Below are 22,007 nucleotides of genomic sequence, written 5' to 3'. Positions count from 1 at the left end.
TGAACCAGACAGGGTTTCATCCACTACAGTATTCAAAAGTCTGGCCTTTGCAATGTAAAGGAATGCCTTGCATTCTCCAGTTGTGCAAGCACATTGAATTAGCATTATTCCCGCTCTTTCTTTTCTTTTTTTTTTTTTTAAAGGAAAGTCGGGCAGTACCCTATTACGCTTATCAAGAGCAGTGTGCTTTTGCCATTGGCAAAGCACATTCTTTGCACTCAGTCTATTCAATTAGTTGACAGTAAGATTTTTAACGTGACACACGTCTTCTATTTTAGAATTTCAGACTGCCAAAGGATAAAACAGGCACTACAAAGATTGGCGACCTGGCCCCTCAGGACATGAAGAAGGTTTATTCTTTAGCACTGATTGAACTAACTGCTCTTTATGACATACTCGGGACAGAATTCAAACAACAAAAAGCTTTAAAAATCAAAACCAAAGGTGAGCATACAACTGCTATATATTCTTCTGAAACAAGTAGGTTAGCAAGTGTTATTTTTTTTGCCTTTGTTCTTTTTTCTTTTAATGATCCTAAAGCTGGGGATTTATAATATCTGGTAATAGATAGATCTGATAAGCAAGACTCTTAACCATACACCACAGCCCCATCACTCTAGGCTCTCCTCATGTTTAAAAACCTTCATGTGCATAAATTATCCCAGCTAAGAAACCATGGTCCAAAGCTAACATCCTCTGTCTGGCAACTAACATTAGCCAAGCATATGGATTGAGCATATGTGCTAGAGACCAAATGAAAGAAATATTCCCCATATTGCCACAGTGTGGTGGGAAGAGTTTCACCATAGATACTTCCATATGATATGTTTAGACTGCAAGATGATGATTGGCATGTGCTAATATATTTATGCTTGCTTAAGCTACATCACACAGGCAGCAGTAGCAGTGAAGATGTAGTGACAGGGGATCTCAGACTGTACTGTGGATGCTAACAGGTGCACCTTGTTGACAAGTGTAGCTTGTACTGTTGTGTCTCTGCTGCTATAGTTACTTGTGGTAACTAGATTAAGTTAGCATGAGTGTGCTAGCATGTGGTATAATCACATGTTCATTTAGTTATGTAGGCATCACTGTAGCTTAATAGTTTCCTAGGTTTTAAAGCCAAAAGAGATCCTTATCATCTAGTCTGACTTCCTGTTGAACCCTGACTGTAAGATATCAGTCAGCTATAGCAAGCCCAGTAACTTGTGTTTGACCAAATCACCCCTCCTCTCTAGAACTACAATGGGTTCCATACTGCTTAAAAGGAGCTCCCAAGGGAGGATTTGCTTAAAGGTGGGTACTACTTCACTATCACGCCTCTGCACTCTGTTGCAAGTTGCTGAGCTTTGACTAATAAAGAATGACCACATCTACACCTGATGGTACATCACCATAGCAATGTGCTATGGCAACGTAGTGTCCACAGGTGTCTACACATGACCAGCAGCTACTTTGCTGTAGTGGCACGCTCCCTTGTTATAGCGCACTGCTACAGCGAAGTAGTTACTAAAAATAACTGTGCACCCTGTGTGCAGCACAGTATGGGCAGTTACTGTGCCTTGCTTTAGTACTTCCAAAAAGAAATATTAAAGCACAGTGCAGTAACAACATCGCCATAGGGCAATGTGTAGATGCTCCCAATGTGTGACATGTCTTGTATTTGTTCTCCCACCCTTGCTAAGGGCAATCATTTACCATCTGTTTCCTGTAGTCACTAGCATTAATTTCCTTGCATAATATAGCTCTAATTATGTATCTCAGATTTCCAATAACAATAGAACCCATTTCTTTGCTGTATGGAGGGATGGCATCCTATGGAGTAGGAGGTTGTGCCTTTGCAAAGAATGGTGAGATGCTTGCAGCCAGCCACTTATTAGATATGCAAACCAACCAAGGGAACATACATGATCTCAATTCCTTTTCCAAAACTTGAGATGTGTGGTCATCCATTTCAGGATAGAAGAAATTTCACAGTTTTGTTTGTCTTCCGTATTTCTGATGTTCTGCTAAATGGTATACAAGAATCTGAAATGTGTTACCAGTTAATCGCAAACCTGCTTTGGGCAAAACTCTGTTGTCAAGGTTCAGTGGATATGTGATAGTGAAATAGCTCACTTTAAATAATTGAAAGCTACAGAGAGACTGTTGAGAGATATATAGCAGTGCAGAATTGATTCCTTAGCATATGTCTTTTACTTTACAGGAGAAGAAAACCACTTTTTAAATGCACAACCACAGTCAGCTTTGCAGCTTTGATTTCCATCCTGCAGAAGTGTCTGCATATATTAAAAATAGTACATGAGCAATAGACTTGTTACTCTTGATGCTTTTTCGTTATTTATTGATTTTAAGCAGGCCTTTTTTCAAGCCTGTGCAGTATTAATTTAGGATTGATTTAAAACAGAGGTTGCTTTTCTCCCATTTCTTTCTTTTGTCCCGAGATCTTATCCACCTATAAACCTACTGTCCTACTTTTAATACCTGTGAAGTATGCAGGATAAAAGGCAGATACTTTTTTTCCTGGGACAAGGCCATGTAGTCAGAGCTGAATCAAGTTCATGGCCATTTCTCTTTTGTCCCAGGTTTTGATCAGTTGGAAGCCACCTCAAATGATACGTGTTTGGCTTTATTTTTTAATGACAGCCCTAGAGAAGAATTAAGTTGATTTAAAAACCTTGCGTTTCCACCAAGTCCAAGAAAATGGGTCTGATTTGGAAATATTAGAGCAGTCTGGGAAAGAAACAGTGTGCCTTTAACTGTCCCAGGACTGATGTGGTTTCAGAACTGCTTTAGTAATTTGAGGGCTGCGGGAGATTTGCTGTCTAGCTGATTCCATGTAGTGTGATGTAGACTGTGGATCCGTACAGTAGTGGATCCACAAACCTCTTCCTTTCGTTTTTGAACAGACTGCAGATACTACAAAGCTCAGTTCTGCTGCAGAATACAGTTCTGCGACAAACAGGATTTCTGACCATGCTTCCTGTAACCTACTTCTTTGCCTTCACTACACCAAAAACATGCAGGTTCTGCATTTTAGTAGGTCTGCAAAAAAAGGGCAGAGATTTGGGGAAGGATTGTGCCTGTTTCTGTGGGTGCATGTTTTATGGATGCTGGTCTATTTTTCATATTCCCGATCAACAGGACAAAGTGAAGAAAGTCCCTTTGCTGACTAGGCAACTTTGTTCTAGTACATCCCTCATATTCTTAGATCAGAACTCTTCTTTTTTGGTACTGTCAGATCTCCTCTGCTGGCCCATTTCTGTGTTGCATGTTGCCATGACAGCTACACCAAACAAAAAGCTAAGGCTATCTGCTCTCAGGATGTATAACCTAGGTGGCCAGTGGTGTTATCCTGACGGAGTAGCTCCAACATAAAACTTTACAGTTTAATAAATTGCAGTTATTTAAGCTGTTCATTTCCAATCAGTATTTATCTAAAATGAAGAAGCTGTGACATAAATCGATTCTGCCAAGCCCCTGCTGACTTCAGTGAGCTCTGTATCAAGCTTATGTATTAATTTAAAGTTAGCTGAGCTTAGCGGCTAAAGTTATTTTTTTTAAGTTTATATTACCATAGTGACAAGGCAGTGGCCATATTTTAACCTGGGCTTATCCAGTGTAGAATAAAACCTGACTTTTACTTTTGTATAAAAATAACTCCCTACTGACTTAGCATTGACAGTATGATACTGCATCTGGGCAAAAATGTACAATGACAGTTGACTACTCTTCTTTTCAAGTTCTGATGGAGAGAACCGTTCAGAGTGAATATAGATGATAATTACCTCTATTTCAGTTTAGTAGCTAGACTTCTGGAAATCTTGCTAAAGCCATTTGCATCTAAACTGTAAACTTGTATCAAATGATAAAGATCTGCATTGCAGGGTCATCATTGCAACAGCTTTCTGCAAACCAGAATCATACAGATGGTTCATTTATGCAGTTTGCTTCACTCTATTGCACAATGTATGGATGGCAATTTGAAGTTGAAACAGAAGACTCTTGATTTATGGGTGAAAAGAGATGAATGAGTACGTTTAGCCCAAATGGTTTGTTTAATTATGCTCTGAATGACTTGATTGATGAAGACATTTAGACATATTCTTTGAATAGAAGAACAGTCGCTCAGAACGTATTGAATAGGCTTATCTCATTGACAGTCTCTCTTTGTGCCACTACCTCATATATTGGTCCAGATGTGGATAGTATCTCTGTTTCCTTTTGCATTGTGCAGATTCTGGTCTTTTTGGTGTCCCGCTGGCAGTTTTGCTGGAACAAGATCAGAAAAAAGTACCAGGCACCAAGATACCACTGATCTTACAAAAAGTAAGTGAACACAAAGAAGCCAATTTGTTACAGACCTACAGAATACTAAAGACATTAGTGTTTTGTCCCAAGCGCGTAAACTCACAGTAATCTAGCCTAACATTTCAAGTGTAGCACTCAATTCCTATAGAACTTTCTATGTTCCCCACCCCCTCAGTGAGGTGGAACATTGTGCATTAAGTTTGAAATTTGGCTTTATACGTGACTTACCTTTGCTGAATTAATGTGGTAGAGAACGCAACTTCGTAGGCTGTTACAGAATTTTTTTTGAATTACCATTGGTAAATGGAGATTAAGGGCTTGATGCAGAAATCCTTGCTAGGTACCTACCTAAATTGTGGTTTCACAGATGTTGTGAAAACTGTGAAATCTAGGGCTAGTCACAAAATTCGCAAAAAAAATAAAAACAAGTTTTTATTAAGTCTTATAGCTCGCCCAGGATGGAAAGGCGCAGGCAGGTGGGGTGACATGAAAGGGGCAACAGGCAAGACGGTGGTTGCCCCTGTCCTCTCCTCCCTCCCAGGCCTCTGCTAATCAGCTCTGAGGAGAGGGGCCAGATGAAGGGCAGCCAGCAGTCAAAATGGCTGCCACCCCCTTGTCCCTCCTCCCCCACAGGGCCTCTCTGCCAATCAGTGCTGAGGGATGGAGTCTCTCCACCAATTAGTATGTAGGGGCAGGGCCATCGCAAAATGCCCGTAGAATGGGCTCTTTGTGCCAGGACAAAGTTGCAAAAATAACTTTGTCTCACCATGAGTTAAGTAGGTGAGTTTCTGTAAGTCCTAGTGTTATGCAGGATGACCAGCCTTGGCCAGCATACACAGTTTCCTGGTGGGGCTGCTCCTGGCTTGGCTGCAGCCACCTGGGTACTACTTAGCTCCTTCCCACCTGCAGCAGCTCTTCATCCTCTTGCTCCTCCTTCTGTCCCTGCTGCACTGCACTGAGGCAAACTGCAGCTGGGCAACTCCTACCTCATCTCACAGGGCTCCAGCTCCAGCTCCTGGCTGCCTTCTACCCACTCCGGCCGAGTACCTGGAAGGTAGCTGGGAGCTAGAGCCCTGTGCTGTGGGGCAGGAGCCACCTGGCTGCAGTTTACCATCTGCCTGGAGCAGCACAGAAGGGGTAGGGGCAGGAGGAGGAGCTGCTGAAAGTGGGGGAAGCTGAGCAGTACCTGGGGGGCTGCAGCCACTCCAAGAACAGCCCTGCTGGGAAGCTGTGCAGGCTGGTTGGGGCTGGAGCTGTGCAGGCTTCAACTATCTGAAGTTGAAGAGCCGGGCACGGGTGGGAACATGGTGGCACTGACCGCCCCAGGCGGGAGTGGGCAGGGCTCAGCCCAGTGTGGCATGCCATAGGGACAGCTACAGACCAAACATGACTGCACTGCCTGGACGAGCTCTAGCACATACCCCCTGCCTCCCTTCCCTCCCCAGCACTGGCCTGCTTCTGGGACCTAGCACCCAGGCAGCGCCCCTATACACACCTGTGCACGTATCCCCACACCCTGTCACCCTGCTCCCACAATATACAAAATACTTTATTTTGAGCAATTATGTAATTGGCTCTATATACACCATTCAAAAAACCCCAAACAAATCAGAACAAAAATTATATTTCAAAATCAAATTAAAATACATTATAGTAGATTTTTTATTTTTAGTATATTATTTTTATGCTATAATTTGTTAAAATTATATCTTCTGAAAGATTTCAAATATGTAACCATCAACAGCTCACCAAAACTCATTAACTGGCACTCCAGCCAAAATAATTGCCTACCCCAGACTAGATGAAAGTACTGTGAGGTAGATATATAACTGACTGAATCATCATGGTCAATGAGCGATCATCAGTCTCTCAGTGTCTAGGTGGGAGGAGGTATCAAGTGGAGTTCCCCAGGGATCTGTCATGGGTCTAGTATCGTTTAACATCTTCATTAATGATATGGGGGATGGGATTGAGTGCACACTTAGTAGATTTGCAGATGACACCAAGTTGGGTGGAGTTGCAGATGCACTGGAGGGTTGGCCTAGGATCCAGAATGGTTTAAATAAACAGGAAAAATGCTTTTCAATCAGATGAGATTGAACAAGGACAGGTGCCAAGTCCTGAGCATAAATACAGGCTCGGGAATGATTAGCTATGATGCAGTACTGCAGAGGAGTTGAGGGTTACAGTAGACCATAAACTGGATATGAGCCATCTATGTTCTTTTTGTTACGAAAAAAGGCTGACAGCATCCTGTGTTGTATTAACAGGAGTGTCACTTGCAAATCAAGGAAAGTGATTCTTCTACTCTATTCAGCAATTGTGAGGCCTCACCAGGAGCTGTGTGCGCAGTTTTTTGCCCACACTTCAAGAAGGAAAGAGTTCATCACCAAGTGACAAAAATGACTAGGTTCTTGGGAAGTAAGATTTATGAGGAAAGGCTGAAAAAACTAAGATTTAGTCTGGAGAAGAGAAAACTGAGGTGGGGATTGATAATGTTCAACTATCTGAAGGACATTTACAGAGAGGGTGGAGATGGCCTTCTCTCTGTGGCCGTAGAGAACAGGACCAGGAAATATGGGCTCAAGCTACAGCCAAGGAAGCTTTGATTAGTTATAAGGAAGAACTTTTTGACTGGGGGGGAGTGTTAAGCACTGGAATGGGCTATCTAGAGAAATTGTAGAATCTCCATCCTTGGAAATTTTCAAGAACGGGTTGGACGGAGGCTTGACTAGGAAGGTTTAGTCAGGGGCAATCCTGCGTTGAGCTGGGGTCTGGACTGGATGACCATGTGAGGTCCCTTTCAGCCCTACTTTCCTGTGATCCTGTTTTTAACTGGAAAAATACATTTAGAATGATCAGGCATTTGTGATGTGCTCAGGACACCTGTTTTTTTTCATATCTCCTGTGATCAGTGCCATTAACATAAATACAGTAAAGTAGATCATCCTTTTTTGTTTATGCAACCATGAAAAAAAAATCCTGCTGTACCGCGTAGTTTATAGTTCACCTTAGTTCATATAAGGTGTATAGTAGAAGTATTGCCCTAGTGTTTCAATTATCTACTGGATCAAATAGATGTAGTCAACATTTAATATTTATACAGTACTTTGGATGATTATTATGTATTTTGGTGAGCACAGTGATGTATATCTTGTATTAAATACATGACATGCACAGTATGAATATGTTTCCATTGATTGTACTAACTCATCTAAGCATGAATAGGATTACCAATTCTGTTGTGTCTTTTATGAGAATATAATTTTTTTATATATTTATATTTATTTATATATTTTATATTTAAAATATTTATATATTTTATATATTATATTTTTTTTATAATTCTGTTCAGACACAATTCTGTTGTGTCTTTTACGAGAATATAATTTTTTTTCAAACCTAAAGGCTCTTCAGTGATTGCAAGCACTTAAATTTTCCTTTGTGAAGTTATAAATAAGAGTGCCTGTAAGAACGTAATACAGAGCAATCTACAGCTAATGGTTTTTAGTAATGCCCATTTTTACTGAGATTAGAAACTGAATATTTATTTTTGAAACCAGAGAAGTTTAGAGAAGCAGTTTATTCCTTTTATACCTTACCTTTATATAGGAAGGTTGATGTTTACAATTTCCATTAAAAAAACAAACAACCTTTTAATAGTGTGGATGAAAAGTACAAGGTTAGGATCAGGTGTTTCCTGCAGGAAATGTATATTTGAATTTGTTTGTATTGATGGTAGCCCATTTTTATAGCCTTGATATTAAAAAACCAAAAAAATCTAGTGTCCCAAAGCTATCTACATAGAACATTTTAATTAGCATCTTGGCCTCATGCAGCTTGATTTATGTTGATTGACAGCTGATTTCCCAGATAGAAGAGGCAAGATTGGATACAGAAGGGCTTCTTCGAATACCCGGAGTTGCAGCAAGAGTAAAGGTAAAAGATTACATTGACTCTCAATACCCTCATTTACTGGTTTTAGTTCCGTCTGATGGTACGATTGGTACTGAAATCTTAAAAAAGGATTTGAACTAGGCTAGCCAAAATTCCCATGCTCTTAACCTATATCCAAATCAGTTGTATGCTCTGACCAGTGTATTCCTGTGTAGTCTGCATGCTACTTGGAAACTCCCTTCTGACTTCATTAGCTCATTTGACAGGTAGATTCAGTCTGTGGTATGCAAAGAGCAGGCTACCTACAGTAAAAAAACTTCCTTCATTATCTCTAGAAACATCAGTACCACTGCTTCTCACAGTATTCACGGTCTTACTTGCATCTCTGTTCACACTGATACTTTTCAGAGTGGCTGCCAATTATACTCAAACTGTAACCCAAAATAGCTTTAATTCAGAAAACCAAAAGCACAGGTTAATTTACATCAAGAGGTGTAAAGATGGTTTGAATTGGCCTTAAATTCTGAACAGAAAGATCATTTAAGCAGATTCAGCTGCCCAAAGATGTCTGTCAGGCTCTGTCACCCACAGCTTTGTCCAGCAGCTGGTTCATATGGAACGATGGAAGGGACAGAATATGATGGTAACTGGCCTTATTTACCAGTAACTCAAAATCTTCACACCTTTGTTTGGTCCTCAGCTTTTACTGTCGTATCTGGGAGTCCTTTTGTTTGCTCATTTGAGTTTTTGTTTGTTTGTTTGTTTGTTTGTTTGTTTTCAGGTGTTTCTGTGCAAAGCATCATTCATTAAATAGCAGCAATATTAACCAGAATCAAACACTTGAAAGAACTTGTCCTTTGACCAAACCTACTGGTTTTCCAAAATGTTGCACACATTTACTTTTCTAGGAAAACCACTGCAGAAAGTAATCAAAGATAATACGCTCTCTGTAGTAATTGTATTTTTGACCTAAAATTCTGTAAGATACTACTGAAAGCCTTCAGAAAGGAAAACATTCTTGATCAAGTACCGTCAGCTCTAGGTTAATTTCTGTAGAACTCAATTACATACTTACTGAACCCTGTCATTGATGCACCAGCATTTTTTTCTGTTACAGTGACCAGGCCATATATTAAAGCAATTAATAGCATCATAATACAAGGAATAGGCCACAGCGATGAGGTTCCCAGCTGTGTAAAGTTTGCTGCTTGCTGGTGCAGGAGCCTGTGATGATCATCCTGGGCTCCCCCTGCATCAACAATAAGGCACAATGGGATCTGATGCACAATCCACAGTCATGGCAATCCTACAATGCCACATGTGCATGGTAGGAAGTGTGATTGTGGGACTGTGCATCAGATCCTGTTGTGCCTTATTGTTGGTGCAGGGGGAGCCCAGGATGATCATCACAGGCTCCTTCTGTACCAGCAAGTAGCAAACTCCATGCAGCTGGGAGTCCCATCAGTTGACAGGGCTCCCAGCCACAGGGGCACACCTGGCCACATGTTTAATGGCATAAGAACCAGCCACAAAGTTATCACACATTTTTTGTGGAATAACTTTGTGGCCTATTCCTTGTATTATGATGCTATTCATTGCTTTAACGTGTGGCCTGGTCACAACTTAAAGCACACTTCACTGGTTAATCTCCTATTAAGTATAATATATAGCAGTGGCCTTTGAGTTGCACATTTATAGGGCCCTTAGGTGGGTTTGTCCTGTAGAGGAGACCATATTGCTATGAGACAGCGCAGTAGGATTCAGACCTATATGATTTGTTAGGTATATTTTCTCTCTGCATTAGGTTTTTAACTGTGCATGTCTAATACTAGTCCAGTATTCTTTTTTTTTCTGTAGCAAAAGTAGTAGTAGCAGGTGGTGGTAAATGATATTTCAGATGATTTTTTTTTTCAAATTTTGGAAAAAATTGCCATGTGCATAATGCATACCTCTTCCAACAGCACAAAACCAGCATAGTAGCTGTTTCTGTTCTGCTCCCTTTCAGAGTCTTTGCCAAGAACTGGAAGCAAAATTTTATGAAGGGACTTTCAACTGGGAAACGGTAAAGCAACATGACGCTGCAAGTCTTTTAAAACTCTTCATACGAGAGCTGCCTCAGCCACTGCTTACTGTGGAATATCTCAAAGCTTTCCAGGATGTTCAGTGTAAGCAGCATCGTTGTTTATCTCAGATCTAAGCTGGTGATACCAGAAACAGCACTCTTTTAAACACAGACAAATACTTCTTTGCTATACAGTTTGTTTTGCTGCTAAGAGTGAGTCTGAGGAATAAATGAAATAGCAATGAGATTTTTTTTTTCCAGAAAAGATTGACTGTTGTTTTGCTGCTATACCAATGATACCCTTTTGGGGCTATCCATTTATTAGCTCCCATATGAAAGAAAATATACAGTGTCACTTCCTGTTTAGATTTTATAATACTGTTTAGTGTGATGAGGTGAGTTACAAAAAGAATGTCATTTTATGGCTTTCATAGTAAAGAAAAAGATGAATACAGGCAATGGTAGCAACACATGATAGCAATAAATTATCAGTCTGCTTAAAGAAACAGCAAGGAGGGGATAGGTCATCAGTAAATCAAACATGGCAAGATGGATGCCTTGGAGACAGAAAAAATTGTGTGATGGAAAATTGTGGTAAAATAGTCAAAGCTAAAGGTTACCAGGAGTTTCTTAAAGAGCTGCAAGTTTGCTCTGAGAATCTCTCAAGTTCTGTTGAGTGATACAGCAGCTGAAAAGCAACCAGTTACTTTAAAAAAAGAGCAGTTCAGTGAAAGTGTAGAGTTCAGATTTTGTGACGCTTTAGAAACCCATCAGGAGTGGTGCCTAAATTTTATGTTAACTCTTTTGACCATCACAGGAATAACTCTGACTCATTTCAGAGAGATCCCTGTCCTGATATCCATGACCAGAAAGACTGGGTACTTTTGGAGGAGCAAAGTCAGGAGACCTTGAAAGACAGACGGACAGAAATATGCAAACATTTGTGCCTACCATCTCTGAAACTAGCAGTCTTGAGAAAGTGATTCACATTCTAGGCTCTCGTAAAGAGCACAAGAAAAGGCTGAGTTGGGGAAGGGTTTCAGCCATCATTGCACACTCAAATTCTGTAGCTGTTGGGCAGTAAAACTTATGTTATTACTTTATACTTTTACATTATGGGGGATCCCCAGAGATACGTTAAGCTGGCTGCCATCATCTTTTGGTCTTCCAACAGCTAGAGATAAAGGGGAGTAAGGAGGTTTTGTGTACACCCTCTATGCTGTACCAGTCTTGGGAGGGGATATGTAAGAGCTGACATAATGCGCTTTACCCTTCTACAATATGGTAGTCTGTCTTGTGCCAAGGGTGGTATTACAAACCAGAGATAACAGCCAGAGAATGTGGGCTTGTGTTTATTTACTTATGTTTATTTGAAATGAACCTGTCTGTTTTGCAGGGGAGAGGATGATAAAATAAGTGCAGATGTTACGATTCTCCTGAATGTCTCCAGCACATAAAAAAACCATACTCAAAATTGCTATTAACCTAAGTATTGATTTAATGTGATTTGAATAACTGATTTCTAATCATGACCTAAATAAGCAAGCAAGAAACTTTTATTTTAAGTAGTCTTACTTTCCATTTACATTTTTTTTTACTTATTTTCCTAAAAAGGGTTTGATAACCATTAAAATGTGTTATGAGAAAAAGATAGCTGGTACAATAAATATGCTTAGTTTTTGTTAAACAAAAGGATATATTTTATTTATGCAGTTATATACATTTATAATATTCTTATTCACCTTTTAATTTTTACACAATTATATTGGAGACTGCTAGAAATGATATCTCTTATTTACCAAATGATTATTTTTTATTTTCTTTGTCTCAAACTATATCTCCTTGGACACAAATTGGAGTTTGTATAAAATGGAAAATAACCCAGATTTGCAGAATTATTTTATTTACATGCTGGATACACAAGAACAAAAGCAAGTTTATTAATCCATGATTAGTCATTAACACCAAGTGATTTATTAAACAAAATGTTGTTTGTTGTGAGTGAACTGAATTGTTGTTGTTACCCATTTAATCCCAGAAGATTTTACAACAAATGGCTTTCATACCACATTATAATCCCCAAACTGAAAGGGAAAACAACAAGCTTTACTGCTTTTTTCAACTTCTAAATTAGTTTCTCAACTTGGAACAAATTGGCACTAGGAGGATTTAGGAGTTGCAACACTTGTTGTTATTGCACCTAACTTTTAAGTGGATGGCTACTTAGTTGCAGCTACTAAATCCGATACCTGAGAATGTGACCCACCAAAGCCAACCAGCTGATGTGAGATTAGCCAATAGGAAAAGCTGAGGAAGGGTTGCATCTTAAACCTTGCTCCTTTTCAGAACATAAATGCATTTTTCTGGATTACAATGTTATGGACTTAACTCTCAAAATTCTACCACCTCCTGGGTTCAAGGTGATGTAAACCAGCCCTTTCTCACAAAATACATGTGGGATGGAAGAACAGGAGATTGGTTTCTAGTAACTTATCCAAGGTGTAGGAGCCCCGTGTTGACCACCAGCCTATTGGATATTCTATGGCAAGTCTCTCAATCCCTGCTGTTGTACTTTGCATAGAACAATTAAATACTCATTGGTCTACATGTTGCTGGGCTTTAGTACTTCCTTTTGGCAGTCACACACTTTTGATGTGACGTGCTAATGTGCAGTAGAATTAATGTGCTTCTTGCATCTCGTGTAGATGCACTCAGTAAATTACGAACACATTAATGGATTTTCAGGGAGCTGGCCAGGGCAGAACAGAAGTACACTTAGGCGCCTAAGTCCATTTAGATACTTAATAGGATCTGGGGATCAGGCTTCATGGGCAAGCTAGGCCTAGTTTGGGGATTCTGATAGGTTTAAGCACCTAGAAGCCCTGTAGGTGCCTTGGGAACTTAATTAGCAAAAAAGCCCCTGAAATCGCAAGTATTGGGGAAGTAATTTGTTAAGGCTCCCACCTTTGTTAAGGCTGTCTAGTCAGAGATGTGGGTTTTTCAGAAAAATTTGAATTGGAAAATTTTCCAATGCCATAAATAGAGCGTGATCTGATACGGCATGTTTATTTGATTTATATTTAGTAAACAACACTAAAAAAGTACCCCTGTGTTAATTTTATGTCCCAATAGTCACAAGTAGTTCAACTGAAATATTTGACAATAATATGTACTTCCCTTACATTGTTTGTTTAAATTTAAGAAAAAAAATGAAGGCATTGCAAATTTTTGACATTAATTTTAGCATACCCAAGGAATTGTGCATAATATGCCATGCTTTGGTTTTGATTTGACCTACAGCCGGTTAGGTGAATTCATAATGTGATTTTGGGTTTGGATTACTGTGTGAATGTGTTTACCCTCCTGTTTACACATCAGTAAAACATATATGTACTGTCTCACACACTTCCTAGGGATAATCACCTGAAAAACATTAATTACAACTTTGAAATTACCAAACTTGCCTAATATTGTATTGGTAGCCATTATTGTTACAAATGAATTTTATGAAACAATTAATTGTTAGAAGTGGAAAATTTCCCACAGAAAAATAAAGCACTGGAAAATTTTCTGCCCCACATCTCTGTGTGTAGTATCACACACACAGTTCAGGCATGTGTGTCATAGCTAGAAAGAACAGTTATGAAACCTGGGGCCTCCATACCTTTAGTAGAAACACCTGAGCATCTTTGGGTCAGGATTTACAGCTGATGAAGGCCTCACAAAACCAGACAGCTTGTATCCCCTTTTTCCAAAATAAATAAGTTGATCCAATGAAAGCTATTACCTCACCCCTTACAATTATGAGAAAAGCAAAATTTAAGTAGGTTTATATTTTTAAAAGAAAATCAATGTATGTCGATCCTAAAAAAATCAATTTTAAATACAAATATAATTTCTAACTTTTTAACAATTTGATTTTTATCTACCATGCTGTTAACCTCATCATCATTGGTTCCTCACTGCAGCTGCTGTTGCTTATGAACATTGAGTAGAAATCCATAATGTTAACACACACCTGCTACATGATATACAGTCTACTTACGTATACAGGGAAGATCATGTAGCAGTTAATGTAATTTCAGTCAGTGATATATATTCAGACATCTTCATGCTAGCCAAAGCAAGAAGGAATGATATTCTCTCCTCTTGCATATTGTTGCATGTCAAAATAAAGAATTGTAAAGAGTCAAAGATACTGCCAAAGTGGTGCCGAACCATACAGCAACTAACTGAGTCATCTGGGACCTAAGCATCAGAAAAGAAGGATCTGCCAATTCCTTGTCAAACAGTGAGAACTGATCTTTTACACACTTGGTGTTTTACAGGAATACTTCATTTAATTATGCTTTTTTAGGGGGAAAAATAAAACTTTTAAAGAACTGAAATTTATGTGCTTCATTGGCAGATCTTCCCACCAGGAAGCAACAGCTGCAAGCTCTGAATCTTTTGGTACTCCTCCTACCTGAGGCAAACCGAGACATGCTGAAGGTTAGACTTCTTAATCTTTTTCTTTAAAGCATGCACTAGGAAGTGTTGCTCAGTTCTAATGGGCCCGTTGGGAAAAGTTCCATCATTTTTCAGCATTTTAGTAGTATGGACTATTATGATTCCTCTCTCTTTTTTTTTTCCATTTAAAAGAAATCATCCATCTAGATGCAGTATGTCAGTGTGAGTTAGGAACCTTTGAAAATTCTAGTCTGCACCCCAAATATTATCTTTGTTGGTTTACATGGAAAAGCAATATCAAGTAGCATGGTCAAGCTAAATTTTTCAACTGGGTAGGACTTATTTAATGGCTGTCCCTCTCTTTTATCTGTGATACCTAAGGCTTGCCTATACTTCTGTGGTGATCCTAAGACTGCCCCCAAGAAATAAGCTGTGCCTACATATTCACTTACACTTTGCGCATACCTCACACTGAAAAAATGCTGTGTGGTTTTGATTGGGGTCTGGTGTGTCCAAATCCACTCCCAGGAGCACTCCCCTGAGACGGAGATCATGACGGTTACAATCTGTTTTTCTGCAAGCAATACATGTGGATTGGGTGGAGCTTGTTTTTGCCAGTGCCTTAGGATTACCATGGATGAGGTGTAGATATGCCATTCCTTTCTCCAGAAACTAGGATTTAATAATTCCCCTTTATAGCTACAGCAGCTTTGCTCAAAACCTCCCAAATAACTTCATAGTTTAGATCTGTCCTTTGGTAATATTGCTGCTTTTATGTTTTGCTATTGATCACTACTGAAATTGCTCCAGACAAAGAGGGCTAAAGGACATTTGATGGGTGAAGAGTTGCCTGGAACTGTTTCCCCAGTCCAAATGGACAAAGAACCCATTTGGCCCTAATTACTTAAACACATTTCTTTTTGATTTATTTATCCTTTGAAAATGTAAGGAAGGTCCTGGGCTGAGCTCCAACTGGCTGGAAGTATCTTTAATTGAATCATAGGCCACATCCAGATGAGCAGAGGTGTGTGCTTGCAGTATAGTAGTGGCACAAATTTGCACATGTGTTTTGTTGTAGGCCTCATTGTCCCGCTGTGGGCAAACTGGGCAAACTTTGGCTGAATCCAAATCTGAAGATTCAATGCTGATTCAGAGAATGAGAGATTTGTCCCTAGACACAATTTTTAATGTTTTTTCTACATACCCTGAGGTACCAGTGCGGCTCATGAACATTGAGATGCTGGGGTGGATGAAGCATCCCACAGGAGCTCTGGTGGGGTCCCCCGCATCCCCCGGCTCGGCAATCGGCCATGGGGGGAGACCCCAGGTCCCCCCTGAGACCCAGGAGGCAACAGTCACCGAGCTGGGTGGAGTGTGACGCTTCGGTCACTCATTCAGTTCGGTCACTCATTCAGTTCGGCGGAGATTCGGCCCAATTCAGCAGCCAAATCTCCAAATCCGAATCAAATCAGGAAATCCTTTAATCTCTCTAGTTCACTTCTGGGTCCTACACAGAGTGCATGGGGCACCTCCTGTATTCCTGTAGGACACTCCATCTGCCCCACCATCTCAACATTCACAAACTGCCTGATACCTTGAGGTACGTAGAAAAAATATTTAAAGCTGTGTATATGTCCGAATCATCAACTCTCTCTGAATCAACTGGGTGAGATTAAAAGGTCTTCTGATTCGATTTTGGATTTGGAGATTCAGCTGCTGAATTGGGCCAAATCTCTGCCAAATTGAATCGTCGACTGAAGCTTTGCACAGCCCTAGTAGCCAACACCCAGTGCCTCTGGGAGAGGCTTAAAAACACCCTGTCGTATGTAGCAGAGAAGTGGGTGGAGGGGCAGGGGCAACCAGCAAAGCCCAGAAACATGGGAAATACCCACAGTAGAACATAGGCATAGCTGTGCCTAGATCACCCCAACCAGTAGCTGTTCAACCTCTGCCTGGATACCTCCAGTGATGGAGAGTCCACAACTTCCTGAAGTGGTCTATTCCACTGCCTTACCATTCTCAGAGTGAAGAAGTTTTTCCAGATATCCAACTGAAAATTACTTTGCTGCAACTTCAAGTCATTGATCCATGTTTTCCTTTTTACAACAAGAAAGAAAAGGTGCTTTCCCTCTGCTTTATGGCAGTCCTTAAAGTTTTTGAAGACTGCTCTCATGTTACCTCTTAAGTGCGTTTTCTGCAAGCTGAACATGCCTAACTCCTTCAACTTCTCCACATATGGCTTGCTTTCCAAGCCCTTTATCATCTTTGTCACCCCGCTCCAGACCCTCTCTAATTTTTCCACATCCCTTTTAAAATGTGGAGCACAGAACTACGCACAGTAACATCTTCACTTATGCTGCACATCGTGCACAAATCACTGCTCTCGTCATCAGCAGTTGGCATGACTGAACTAAACAGAGAAGGAATTCCCAGCTTGATGTGATTGTATCTACCTCTTTAGGGAAAGGTCAGTGGTAATGTTTTCAAAATGACCTGTGTAACTCTCAAGCTACATAAGAACTATGAACATTTTTACCATGTCTTTTGGAAGTATTATATAGCTTTCAAAGTTACCTAGATTTTCTTGAAAATTTTACTCCCCAAATAAAATGGAATAATTTACTTTATATATATTTAAGCTTAGGGTCATGGTTGATTTCACCAGTAGTGGTATAAAAAAGGTCAGATTGCTGCTATGTGAATTAATGTGTCTGCACTTTCCATCATTGTTTGTTTGGTTTTTTTTTAAGTCTATATTTTAACAACAGCATAAAAAAACATTTTTAGTGACTATGTAACTTGATGCTTTACTGTGTATTACTTTTCCACGTGCAGAATTAGACTTTAAGTGCTACTCTCATTTCAGGTACTACTTGAATTCCTCCAAAGGATAATTGATTATCGAGACAAAAATAAAATGACACTAAACAACATTGCAATGGTGATGGCCCCAAACCTTTTCACATTTCATGGGTTTGGCTCAAAGAGTATTGAACAAAATGAGTTTGTTATGGCTGCTGGAACAGCAAATGTCATGCGCTTTATGATCAAATACCAAAAACTTCTTTGGACAGTAAGTATGTTTTTAAGATATAGATTAACTTTTCCTCTATGCCTTACAAAATCACACTCAAGGTGTCATTGCTTTCAAAGAGCAAAGAAGTGTCTGCACTGCTTTCCATGAAGTATGGGTGAGTGAGCTGTGGGGGTGGGGGGGAGGGTCGAAACACAGTCTCTCAGTGGAATCAAACCAGTGTAAAATCATTGTAGAAAAGAGGGAAATTAGCCCCTTTGGAGCCCAAACAGAATGCTGTCTGTAGAACGCGTGACCTCAAAGATCAGTCACTGTGGAATATTTATGAATATATTGTATAAAGATCCATTTTAATGAGTAATTTAGTTTTTTCAGCTTAACTTCCTGTTTTGCAAGAAACATTATTTCAGTCCTTTCCTGCTGGGTTGGATTTTGTGCTTTGAGGGGAAAAAAGCTGTGTCATGATCGTGTAAGAAAACCCTGCATGTGGAATATAGGTCAAACCTGTGAAATATTGACCCCCAGGAGCCTTCAAACCAGTCTCTACCATTCTCACAAGTATAGAAATGTTGCTGTTTCTGTAGTATAGGCTCATTGATTAATACATGTTTCTGAATACAGGAAGTAGACAAACTATGTAAAACCTCAGTTTTCTCCTTGTTCACAGTAAAAGCTTATTTCTTGAATATCGCATTTATTTCAGAGGCAGTAGATCCCATATATAGAATCTTGCTCTTTGACTATTTGAATTTTTATTATTGGAAATAAATGATGACTTTTGCTAATTCCATTGAACAAGCTGTCATTTAAAATGTTTTAGAAAGCGCTTACTTCCAGGAAGGTATATAAATGCTAATACTTGTGGTAATATTCTTTCAGATACCTAAATTCATTGTCAACCAAGTGAGAAAGCAAAATGCAGAAAGCCAGAGAAAAGAGAGAAAGGACAAAGCTATGAAGAAACTACTGAAAAAGATGGCTTATGACCGGGAAAAGCATGAGAAACAAGACAAGAACTCTAATGATGTAAGGAAATATGAATTCAACAAATCGCCATTATTAAGCCAAATTGTAACATAATTAAATGAGATGAGATTTTAACTTACTTGACCAAGAGTTTCCAAAAGTAATTAGTGATTTTGGGCTTCACAATTTGTTTCTAACTAGACAGATGTTAAAAAGGCCTGACTTTTAGAAGATGCTGCATTTGTTCTGTGAAAAATCAGATTGCCTTAAGGTTTTGACCATTTTACACACCCAAATTAGGAACATAAGGAAGGGCTAGATTCCCAAGGGGTCTTAGATGCTAATGTTTAGGCACTCAGCCATCAATTGGAATTCACAAACAGCCCAAATTAGATGACTAGGTGCATATACAATGCAAAATTGAAACTTTTCCATTTTTTCATGGAATACTTGAATAAACATTGAGCCGGAGAGAGAATGACTTTGAAGCCTATTCCTTAAGAGGGCATTCGCAAAGGGTAAGGGATGTCTTGTTTCCAAAACCTGTTCCAGTGACTATTTAAATGTAGGCTACTAAAATCTAGTGAATGGAAACGATATCCTTAAGAAAAATCTAAGCAAGAAACAAAGAAAAAATAGTAAAACTTTGTTGTTTTGAGGACAGTGCTTCACAACTTATATTTTAAAGTCTGGTAGATAAGGTCTTGGAAGTATTGTTTTTGGGGAAAGGATCTGGATCTTTGTGGATCTGGCCCAGGTGAGATAGACACCACAACTGGTACAGATGGGTATCAGCATATCAGTTCTTCATAAATACTTTCTGAATTTAAATTTTTCATGGTACTCTGGAGATCATTTGGAGTATTTTTTTTTTTCTTTCCACATTAGACCTGCTTACTGGATTGTCCCTTTTCACAAGGAGTCTCTAACCAAAACTTGACTGTTACATCGGGATTTCCAATTTATTCAAATCCCTTTTTTTGGTTTATTTGCTTATAAAATATAAGTTAATAAATATAATGTATCAGCAACAGAGCCTGTGAAGGTAATAGATATTTTAGATACATACACCTAACGCCAGACATGTTTCCCTTATGCCCTAATGAATACAAATCAGACTTGGATGTGAATGAAAAGAAGCTGAAGTCAGGTTCCAGATTCTGGTAAACTAGAGACACCTTGTGGACAGCCATAACATTGCACTCCACTGTTATCCAATTTGTTGCGTGAGAAGCAAAGGGGTTTTGACAAAATAGTTGGAAGAGATATTAGACAAGATTTTGGTCACAAAAAAGCCTGAATGACAAAACGGCACTTTGTGCCGAAAAGCTTGTCTAGCATCTTTTAGTTGGTCATATTTTAGTACCATTCCAGCCCTACTGATCTGTCATTTACAGATGTGGGTTTGCTTTAATACATGAAGCTTACAATTTTGTAATTAAAGCAAGTTTGTTCAGCCATTAGACCTATAACTAGAAGGTTTGGCACATGTGCATGCAGTGTGGTCTACCTGTTTCCCTGTTTTGTTTCTGCAAATTACAGGATTAACAAAACGCCTAAGTTCTCATTTTCTTGCAGCACTTTATGATGTTGGTTTCTTGTATAATTTCAGTTCTCTTATTCCATACAAGAATGGGACAGGCCAGTTACCTAAAGCGATGCTAAAATGTTCCTTAATGTACCGTTCCATTCTTTTGAATAAATGCCCAACTCTGAGGTTTATTGAAAAGTGCCTGGCATAAGGCAGAAGTGTGTGCGTGTGTGTGTGTGTGTGTGTGTATTCAGGAACACAAATCCTAATATGTGGAATTTATAGATTTTTCAAGGCCAGGAAAGAATGGAAATATGCATGTATTATTTTAAGGTAAGCTAAATAACCAAAGTGTCTGTTTTGTCACAGAATTGAAACATTGACTGTGCATGTTCTAGTTAGCTATGATTTAGATATAACTAGTTGATTTCTAATAGCTGCATATTAAAAATTGTTTTCTCAGTTATCCCAAAAGTACCTTACTGCAGAAAGGCCAGAATGTGACCTTCTTGACTTGACTGCTAAGATAGAAGATGGCTGTTTTTAGGGAAAACAACAGGAAGACTTGGAAGTGGTATTTTGGTTGATGTATTTCTGCCACTAACTAAAAGTTTAGTCATTGCATGCATGCATACTCACAGGGAGTTTTCTATCTAAATTTAAAATGGAGTTAATCAAACTTTGACGCTATTGTTCTACGCCAATTTAAAAATGAGAAGGTTCTGTGAAGACAGTTCAGTAAATCTGATTTGGGATGGCAATTAAAAGAATGTTGCCATCATCTCTGCCCAGCATAAAAACAGCAGCAATAGAGAGAGAAGTAGTTAAATCATATAATACTTTTTATTCCTTTTTTTTCTTTTTAACTGATATAATTCAGTTTGGTTGATCATCTAAAGTTTTTTTTGTTTGTTTGTTTTTTGTTTTGTTTTTTTAAGGTATGGGTCATTAAAGAGGTAGGACTGATATCTCATGTAACAGATCCTGAGAAAAATGTAAATTTGCCAGTGCTATTTCTAGCAGGTGTTTAAGAGCTAGAAAGACTCTGTAGGGTTCCTGGAAAATCTAACTGCACCATTACCTATAAATCCTTGTTATGCATTTCCTGCTTTTTGGTGTTTGGAAAAATAGTACTCATAAAAGCATATTTTATTATATTTCCATCTGGCAATAGCTTCAGTGTAAATGGTTACCTTACATATGTTCAGAGAATATTTCTGAATTTTTTGCAGAAAACTGTTCATGGCATAGTTTACTATTTGTTGTTCATTTTGGTGCCATAATTTAAATTTAGATAACTGCACAGTTCTTAAGGGCCTGATTACCCTTTTTTACAGATATGAGTTAACAGAGATGCATCTGGAATTGTTCTTTAAAATACTGAAACAATGCACTGATTCCCAGCAAGTTGCATGTTTCATGGTCCGTATGTGGCTTTGTTTACAGTATTACACTTATAAATAAATAAATAAATAAAGACCTATTTCTGCAGCATTTCATATACCATGCAGCTACTTAAAAATCAGTGTGTTTACACACGTTTCAGGTCATAATTACTGCCTGCACAGCAGTCTCTCTAAATATCAGTCACATCTTTTGATAAACCAACGCATACATGGGGATAGGATGAAATTCACTCTTCCATAAAACATCAGACCTATGTACCACTCAAGTTCCACCCTCAGAATAGGGGTTAAATTGAATTTCAGTGGTGGGCAGGCCTCCAGCAGGCCCTCAACACAGGCATACGTTGACAT

The 22,007-nt window shown here is 39.0% G+C and overlaps 1 protein-coding gene across 2 annotated transcripts in view; it reads left to right on the top strand.

Moving 5' to 3' along the window:
- Positions 1-22,007, top strand: part of ARHGAP18 (Rho GTPase activating protein 18) — a 162,783-nt gene that overhangs the window by 125,344 nt on the left and 15,432 nt on the right. For both annotated transcript variants that reach the window (XM_090038910.1, XM_090038901.1), the window contains exons 6-12: positions 279-444; positions 4,238-4,329; positions 8,173-8,250; positions 10,214-10,373; positions 14,679-14,761; positions 17,586-17,792; positions 18,633-18,779. In XM_090038910.1, coding sequence (XP_089895036.1) covers positions 279-444; positions 4,238-4,329; positions 8,173-8,250; positions 10,214-10,373; positions 14,679-14,761; positions 17,586-17,792; positions 18,633-18,779 — 933 coding nt within the window. The remainder of the gene's footprint in view (positions 1-278; positions 445-4,237; positions 4,330-8,172; positions 8,251-10,213; positions 10,374-14,678; positions 14,762-17,585; positions 17,793-18,632; positions 18,780-22,007) is intronic.

This window comes from Crocodylus siamensis, chromosome 1, assembly GCF_052110815.1.
Source record: "Crocodylus siamensis isolate JL-2025a chromosome 1, ASM5211081v1, whole genome shotgun sequence".
Taxonomy (NCBI): domain Eukaryota; kingdom Metazoa; phylum Chordata; order Crocodylia; family Crocodylidae; genus Crocodylus; species Crocodylus siamensis.
The sequence above is the reverse complement of the archived record's forward strand: the minus strand, read 5'-3'. Positions and strand labels throughout refer to the sequence as shown.